Below are 9,699 nucleotides of genomic sequence, written 5' to 3' on the forward strand. Positions count from 1 at the left end.
AATATTTTGTTTTTGGTGTATTTTGTTTTGTTATTAGTGCATTTTGTTTTGTTTTTAGTGTATTTTGTTTGGAAGTCGGTTTTGTTTTTTTTATTCTTTTCGTAGTAACAAAATTTATCTACATAAAAATTATTCAACGTATTATTTTTCAAATGAATTTTACAGCAATTTTAAACTTATAGACACTGATTCATGTACGTAAATGTACTAAAGTCGCGTGCGATAAGTTCAAGAGTGGGTTCGAATCGGTCATTTACTAAATGACCCTAACCGTTTTCTTACTTTTAACAAAGGAAAAATTCTCCATAAGCACAACGGTTGCACAGATGCATCTCAAAACATATTTTCTCCAGGCATTTTAGTAAAAAAACTACATACAAAACCATATTTCAGTACATTATATCGTAACTTTAAGAGAGTTATTATTTTTACAAAGAAAAATCACTCTACTCGTATTCCCCGGGGTTGAAACTTGGAGCAGAAAGCTCGAGTAACTATAAAAATATATTTAAGAGCGATCCTTTCTTTTGTGTCTGAAAATTGACAAAAATTCCACAGCCAGTGTCATTCCCAGTCTGTCGCTCGTAAAATGTTATCAGCACCTAGTATTGGAGATATATATAAAGCAAATTCTTTTGATAAAGGTAGTAAGGGTAAGGGACTTGTCAGGTAAAGATATACTAACAGTAATCAGACTTAATAAATGTTAAGCGTAGAGTTTCACTGCTGCTAAACAAGTCATCCTTCATTTTATTCGTATAAAAAGGTAGGTAAAAAAATATTTTCTACAGATATTTAGCCAGTATAAAACCATACTAAGAATTGCGTTTCCATAGTATGATAATAAAATTTAAACATATCTGAATATCGTTGAACTATATTAATTTCTCTGCTGACCCACTTCGCAGACGAGGTACAGAGGTCGCTGGTTTCATAAATGAGTACGTGAGATACTGCAAAAACACTGTTAAACTCACTAAATGCAGCTTTTATCACGTTTTAATATGCCAGCTAGTTACTTTAAATTTTAACACTTCTATTGTTTTTAATTGGACATAGTTATTATTAAAATACTATTAATAAATGTGAACAACAAGACAGGAACTTAATACAAACTATTATGACAGAACCAATCTATTAAGATTATTAAATAACCGCCATGTGGCATATGAAATCGACTACCATTATTCCGATAGTCGTTTCAGTACACGGGCTAATAGCGAAGAACTTCGACCAACACCTCAAGAAGCTCTCGCTAGACAGTTGGATTAAGGGCCCGATTCAAAAGGCGGTTATTGTAGAAACCGCACGCATAGTGAGGAGGTTCCTGTCTCTGCAGCCCTGCCCACTGGTTGCTTGAGTCATCGGATTCCGCAGACGGTGTTGCTCCATTTTTTATATACGTTTTATTACATTTTTATAGAAATCTTGTAAAATATATTATATAGAGAAAAAGAAATAAAGATATATGTAGATAAAAATCTTACTAATGAAAATGGGAAAGTTTAGGTGGATTGATATTTGTTACAGTTTGTAGCTTAAACTGCTGAATGGTTCTCCATGAAATGTGGCATAGATAGTCTGGAAGAACACATAGCTACTTACTTTTTTTTGTTAAATCCCGCGTATAATTTCGGACAAAACCAATATAACACAATCAACAAAGACAAAGGGTTAAACACTTATTTAAACGGCCAATAGCCTAATGTTTTGGGGTACGGACTACCGATCTTGCGATCGAGGGTCCGAATCCCGCCATTCGACTATTGTCGTGAACCATATCCTAGCACAAGCCTAGAGCTTAGTTGGAATGGTTAAAGGAAATATTAGTAAATTAACAAAGATCTACTAATATTTTTATTATAAAAAGAAACAGTTTCTAAAAGTTTCTGTTAACAGAGAATATTATATGGTTTTCGAAATATATTCGCCAGCAATATTTTGAGTATTAAGTCTTCATATTAAAAATAAACATATTCAATAACTCATTTCTATATTAGCTTTTCCATCCCGACGTCGTCAGGGTAAATTTTAATATTGCAAGGTAATAATAAAAAAACATTTTCTATTACGTCAAAGCTTACTAAACCAATTTTCAAAACTTTGCAAGTCTGTATCTATACTACTATATTAATTTTATAAAGAGGAAACATTTAAAAGAAATAAAAAGCTTCGTTATCGCTGATTAACATAGGCTATGTTTTTTATTATTTTTTTTTATTTCACAAGGATGAAATCACAAGCAACAGGTAGTAAAATGTACAATTTTTTGCTGTAAAAAAAAATGTAACTAGTGTTTCTTTTTTGTGTTTTTTTTCGGTGTCCACTGGTCATTATTTATATAAAGGGTGACCTAATTGTAAGGGTCCGGCAACAGTTACTTGGGTGTTCAGCCGTGGAAGCCCGGCCTAATTGAAACGTCGGCTTAGGGGTTAAGGTGGGTCTGATTTGTGTGTTTAGGTGAGTATCGACAAAAGAAACTATATTTGCTTTAGTCTTCAGTTATTTATTCTTGGAAAAGTTAGTTTTATACCAATTATTAATGTATTATGTTAATTTTAATCTATACAAATATAATAAAGCGAAAACACACAATAATTTGTGGCGTAGGATGTCAGTAATCACAGCATGTTTTTAAATAATTCTTTCTATAATAAAAAGTCCTACATTAACATCACGCTTTAGGCTATATATTTTGACGCTATTAAACTTAGGGGGTAAATAAATTGAAAAAAAAACCTTCATGAGGGAAAGAGACCATAAACTACAAGCTTCCAAAATTAAACAAGCAAGGTTATTATAGTAACGGCAATTTCGACATTTGATATTGAAAATTTGTCAAATGTAAACCAAAAAAATAAAGTTTTTATAATTTTATGCAGATAAAGTCGGATGGGAACAGCTAGTTCAAAATGACTTTGTGACTAATGTAAGTTTAAAGTAATATATTCAAAGATAATTGAAATTTCTTAATATGAAAGGTAAGGCAATTTATTCCTAGATAAGAGTTTCAAATCGCGAACACCTTTATAAATTCTTGGCCTTTATGAAAAATGTTAAACGTTTCATATTTGAAATAAAAAGTAGGATTTTTTAATAACGTACAGAAATTTTAAATTTAACTTTCGTGAAATTTAATAAAAGTGATTAAATTTTCAATCTACCGTGAAGTTTATTGGATTTTAATCTTGAAAAACGCCCTTAAACATCTTATGAAGGTAAAGAAGTAACTATTTACTGTGTGGAAGGAATTTTCTCACTAAAATCATAAGAATCTCGCAATGTAATAAATGTCCTGTTTATGTTCGTCTTCTCCTCCGTCAGTTAAGGGTAGGCAGCGCATCTGCAATTGCGAATTTTTATTGGGTATAGGTCGCTTTTCATTTTTATGGATTCAGTTGGCAGCTTGCTCGTTTGCTACCTTATATTATTAAAAAAATATCTAACAAGCTACTAAAAGCTGACTTTATCTCATCTCCCCTACCTTATTCTACTCCCCGCGAATCGGGTTCTCGTCCTCCAAATAACTCTATCATCCTTCATGTCAGTCATAATTCCCTTCTTGATCATGTCACCTTTCACGAAATCCATCCATCTCTTTCTAGGTCTACCTCTACCGGTGTCCAACACTCATAACTAACGTCCTTCTTGTTACATACGATTCATCCTTCCCTATAACACGCTAACCTTTTACTTCTCAACTTCTCAACCACTAGGGCTACTTTCAAACTTTCTCTAATATACTCATTTCGTATCTTATCCATAATATTTTAATTTTAAAAATTATATAACGCGATGCACAAATTTAAAAGACAGAACATCATCCGTACTAACGAAGTGTACTCGACGTCGCAGAGAATTCGTTATGAATAATTAAAAACATAATTATAACCCAATTGAATTATATTTTGAATTAAAATATAATTGCAAAATTGTTTTCTGAAATATTTCACAACACAACTGGATTACTCACAGTATTGTACGTCATCATCACTATACGTCCCCACCGAGGGGCTCGGAGCCTACCCTAATAAGGGGTGAGGCCGTAGTCAACCACGCTGGCCAAGTGCGAGTTGGTTGACTTCACATATATCTTTGAATTTCTTCGCCGATATGTGCAGATTGTATCACGATGTTTTCCTTCACCGTAAGAACATCGGGTAAATTATGTACATATAAAAATTCGAAAAATCGAAAATCACATTGGTACATGACGGGATTCGAACCCAAGAACTGTAGATTACAAGTTTTGTACAATAAAAATTTAATCCATACTAATATTATAAAGAGATTTTTGTATGTATTGAGATAATTCAAAAATTCTTTCACCATTAAAAAGCTACATTATCATTGAGATTATTAATTAACATACGCTATATTTTTATAGGTTATTATTTTTAATTTCACAGGGACAAAGTCGCGAGCAACAGTCAGTCATACTAATATTATAAATGTGAAAGTTTGGTTGGATGGATGGAGGGATAAAAAAACTGAAAGATAGATAAACTGCTGAACGGATTTTAATGAAATTTGGCATAGATGTAGACGATAGTCTGGAAGGACACATAGGCTACTTGTTTTTTTTTTACTGCTACGCGGACGGATTCGCGGGCGAAAGCTAGTAATAAATATAATGGGCAAATTAACGTCCATAATTGTTAATCAAATAGTACCACAAATGAAAATGGCAACGAATAAGTGAAAGAAAAAAGTATATAGCTATCTCATTTTTTTTAAAGAGAACAAAAAGGATGACAAGTGTATCCGCAGCGCAACCAGCCTAGCAAGCAGCGCTATTGACCCAAGCTATTTCAGTACACCTCAAACGTTTGATTTTTATTGAACCCCGCATAGCACGAACGTAGTATGAATGTAGGGTAGGAAAAAAACGTTATTTTATAGTACACTGTACCTGCGGGCTTACAAGTCTTTTTTTGTACTTTTTGTGTGCCAGGTCTTTTTAAAACTAACAAACTATGGACCAGAGAGCCTTACCTATATTAAAACATGAAAATTTTAAATAACATCTTTATTATTTACTAGCTGTTGCCCGCGGCTTCGTCCGCGTGCTATTAGAAAACATACGAACCATATAAATAACAAAAAGCTACGAGAACCGGACATTCCTCGGGGATGAACCTTATCTCATGTGTACTTCAGACTTTGTTTTATATCTGTGCCAAATTTCAATAAGATATGTTGGAAAGCTGCAGAATGATCGAGTAAACATTAAAAAACTGAATTAATGAATCCCACGGGAACCGTAACTATTCCCGGGATAAAAGTAGCCTATGTGGTCTTCCAGACTATGCTTTAAACCTGTGCCAAATTTCATGGAGATCCTTTCTGTTGTTTAAGCTACAAACGCTAACAAACATCCATGAATCCATCGTAACTTTTGCATTTATAATATTTAAATGATTATAATGAAGTACAGATAATTTATAATATAATTTAATAATAAAAAAATCGTTTTATTTCTTGTCGCGTACTCGCGGTATCAATAAAATAGTTTATAACCTAACAGCTATTGAAATTAACTTTCTATTGCCAATAAAAATGACATCGTAAAACGTTGTGATTCGCTCGAAATCGAATATTATTAGCTATCTGCAAAACGAATTTATTTGAATATTTCGATAGTACATGAAATTGAATTATCACCACTTTATTTATTATAAATCTCATTAAAATCGATGGTTTTGAGTTATATTAAATGATCTAGGTATTTGTGCAATTAAAATTTTATTGTACAATATCGGATTGTTTATTTTCTCATTAAAATTTTCATACTTTCCTCGTATGTACGTTGGAGCCTTTAGGACTAAGGCATCCCACTGGTCTTTCTTACTATCTCGTATCAATTATAACTTACTTGCACAATAATTAAATAAAACATAGTTTAAGTTACAACTCACAATATACGATAAATTAAATCAAAACAAAAAAAATACCGTCTGTAATCCATAGACAACATTTAATTTCATGATCACAGATTAAATAAGGCGCAAGCACAGATTATTTATACAATGTGACGTGTTCCATTTTAATTAAATCGTTAGCGAAAAATCTTATTACGAAATTCAATTTCAAAAGGCTTTTTGAATATTTACTCAAGCGAATTCTTCGTAAATTGATGTTTGCCAATTCTCTAACAGAATATTTTTACGATAAGACAAATTACATTTGAAATTGATCCAAAACAAGCTAACAACATTCATATTTAAAAAAAAAATATTCGTTATAAAATATATGAAAAAGTAGACGATTTAATATAGAAATTGAATTTAAATAGTTATTTGAAATTCGGATTAACGCTTTTATACGAATTTTGTATTAATTAAAAATGGCCGCCCGAATTTTGCTTTTATACTTTATAATGTAGTTAATTTCAAATATAAAATATTTGAATTGATATCAATTTTTTAATGTTTATGTGTAGTCTGCAACACGTTTATTATTAATTTTTTCATCAAATCCAACATATTTACCGAAAGTACAAAATTAAAATAATAGAAAAAGAAAAAGATGAAAAAATTATGATAAAGGAAAAACGGATAGATTTTATGCATTTTTCAGTCTTCCCTTTATCGTAGTTTTAGTGGGAAATATATTTTCTTCGTGTGATAAATAAAAGGTATCCACGTGTCGCCTAGACTTTAATGAAAAAGGACAGGCGATGCTGCGCGAACCTCGTTAACGTTACACGTGTTCGCCGAAGCTCTTGTTCGGCGTTAACTACGTAAGGTATGTTTCCACTAGGGTTGTAACGGATGCGATTGCGGAGTTAACATTTCTTGCGGAAGTACCCCACTTGCGGATGCGGAAGCGGAGTTCCGTTACAACCCTAATTTCCACTAAGATAGGACACGTATACGCAAGCTAATTTATCATTCTTCACAAGTTTGTCTTTAAATTTAATTTTGCTTGAATCAAGATATCCAAATCGAAACAATTTCCAGTGTTTGTTAAATTATTATTAGTTAAATGTTAACGGTTCGTACAACTTTTACTTGAAGAACTCGAAATTGGAATTCGTCCAAGAAATGATTTTCTTCGAGCACTTTCGAACGATTGGCTGACCTAGAATTGGAATAAATAAACTACTTACCGTTTTTAACTGTGAAAAAATGTAATAAAAAATAAGAAAAAACTACAAAAAGGTTAAAAGTGGTTCCAAGCCATAAATGACAAAAAAATAATAATAATGTTTTTAATTTCAAGCTTGCAATACCTAATATTTTGACAGACATTGACAGATGTCTTATTGATTTAGGTTAGAAATTCGAAAACTATGAAACCGTTATAATATTTTGTGTCCAAGTAAAATGAAAAACAATAACTATATGTATAGTAATTGTATTTTTAACGTTTCGATTAATTGCGACATACAATGAGGATAAATTTTGTATCTGTGATTCTAATTATCGTTGCCTTCGGCGTGCGTACATCTTCACATCCCATCGTAATGCAAAATATATTGGGACATTTCGTAAAGCCTATAAGCAGATGTCAACAAGAGGTAAACACGTGTAATTTATTATTATAAACTTTAAAAATAAACAAATGCAAGTAGCTTATGTGTTCTTCCAGACTATCATGTAAGCCAATTTTCATCGAAATCCGTTCTACGGTTTAGGCTACAAACTCTAACAAACATCCATCCATCTAAACTTTCGCATTTATAATATTAAAGTATGAAAGTGTGATGATAAGAAACGAACTCATTCGCATTATTAATTAAAAAGGTCATCTATACTTCTATACTAATATAATAAAAAGGAAAGATTTGTATTTTTGTACGTATAACTCTGGGCCGATTTCAAAAATTCTTTCACCATTTGATTGTTGCTATGATTTTATTTACACTCGAACGAAGTCGCAAGCAACAGCTAGTAGTAAATAATTTCGTAAAACAAGAATTAAATTTTAACTTTTATATGTCCATTAACATTTATAATAATAGTGTTCTATACTGTTTAGATGGGTCTACCCGACACCATATACAATGACTTCTACAATTTCTGGTCAGAGGACTATGAGATAACTAACAACGCGACAGGCTGCGCGTTCATTTGTATGGCGGCCAGACTCAATCTTATCGTCAACGGACCGAACTCTCACATCAACTTGGACACGTTCTTTCAATATAGCAGAAAACGTGGCGCCGGTATGTTCACGTCGCATAAACTAAAGCATACATAAACTAAAGCTTTCCACTTATCATAGAATATACTAATGGTATATTTTTTGTGATTACCGAAGGCTTTAAGAGTTTTGAGTAATTCGCAGACCAATGGTGTCCATTTTGGCATACGCCCTGGGTGATCTGTAACCGCACCCCGATCTGTATACAAATCTTGTTACAGTTTGTTAGTTAATGAAAACCAAATCAATATTATGTTCGTAAGATGCGGGTTCCTTACCACTATTGTTGTTTTAGACCCCAATATTTCGGCATGCGTATGTTCACGGATTGACCGAAATGAAGCGGTAGTGCGATTTTTTTATTTAATATGTTAATGTAAAACTTTCGGTTTTTCTCACTAGATGGCGGTATTACCACTTCTATAATAAACCACTTTCTTCGCAGATGATGAAACCGCAAAGCGTCTTCTACAACTTTTACGATATTGCGAGGAACAGAGCAAAGACGAGAGGGACACTTGTATGCGAGTTGTGCGTTGCGCAAACTGCTTTAGAAGGGAAATACACGCGCTCAACTGGGCCCCACCAATTGTGGAAACCCCATCACATTACAGCAACGAATTAGTGCCTTAAAACATCTGAGTTAACTAACTGGTTATTTAACCAAAGGTTTACTGTCTAGATCAGATATCGTGATCGTCTTGGGCATACTAAGACAAACATTGGCGTGCCTGTTTGTTTTGATCCTAGTAATATGGACAATACAAATGCAATTGCAAAATATTGCTGACAGTATGAAAAGCAAAGTTTACAGCTTGATCTAGCAAATATTGCTTAAATGTGTAAGAACTTTCTGATGAAAACAAAGGCCGGAGTAACGTTACAGCAATCGTTAAATTTTAATTTGGGACTCTTTATTGTTATTTTAAATGTTCTCTAATCAAATCAGTTTTTTTGATGTTGAAATTAACACGTTATAACATACTATATTTAAACAAATGTTGTCAAATTATTTAATAGAATAAAGCTATACGAATATTATTTATTTTCATTAGTCCACGAATGGAATTTCATATTTCCGTAATAAGAGGAAATTGTTTCTGATATTTATGAGTTCGGAGTTATTTCTCCGTTGAATAGTTACAAATTATTGCTTTTATGAACGCGGACAACGCGCCCTGGGGTCAACATTCACAAAAACATAAAATGTGTTTTCAATCTAACCTAAAAACAGTTTGCGTTTAATTTGCAAGATAATTTTATATTACACATTTAGAGATATTCTTTTTTTATTAAAACAAAATCATTTAATTATTCTTGTTATTTATTTTAATCAAATGTATTTGAAGCAAGTACGCTACGCTCTGGTCACTTAATGAAATTCTGTCTAGACGGTATCAACCATCTCGTACAGACCCTAATTTGAGTCCCTTTCTCTTTACCACCCTATTGTGTGGGTGCCCGAAGTGGTGGATTTGAAGGTAGAGATGCATAGGAAGGGGAAATATTCTCTTTTTGTGCGTCTCCTCCGTCGGATAAGGATAGGCAACG

The 9,699-nt window shown here is 32.5% G+C and overlaps 1 protein-coding gene across 1 annotated transcript; it reads left to right on the forward strand.

Moving 5' to 3' along the window:
- Positions 1-7,256: 7,256 nt before the first annotated feature.
- LOC106102239 (pheromone-binding protein-like) lies at positions 7,257-9,186 on the forward strand. Its single transcript, XM_013281661.1, has 3 exons — positions 7,257-7,522; positions 7,984-8,170; positions 8,594-9,186. The coding sequence occupies exons 1-3, from the start codon at positions 7,394-7,396 to the stop codon at positions 8,779-8,781; spliced, it is 504 nt and encodes a 167-aa protein (XP_013137115.1). The 5' UTR covers positions 7,257-7,393; the 3' UTR covers positions 8,782-9,186.
- Positions 9,187-9,699: the final 513 nt, after the last annotated feature.

Source organism: Papilio polytes, unplaced genomic scaffold (assembly GCF_000836215.1).
Source record: "Papilio polytes unplaced genomic scaffold, Ppol_1.0 DF823923.1, whole genome shotgun sequence".
Lineage (NCBI taxonomy): Eukaryota > Metazoa > Arthropoda > Insecta > Lepidoptera > Papilionidae > Papilio > Papilio polytes.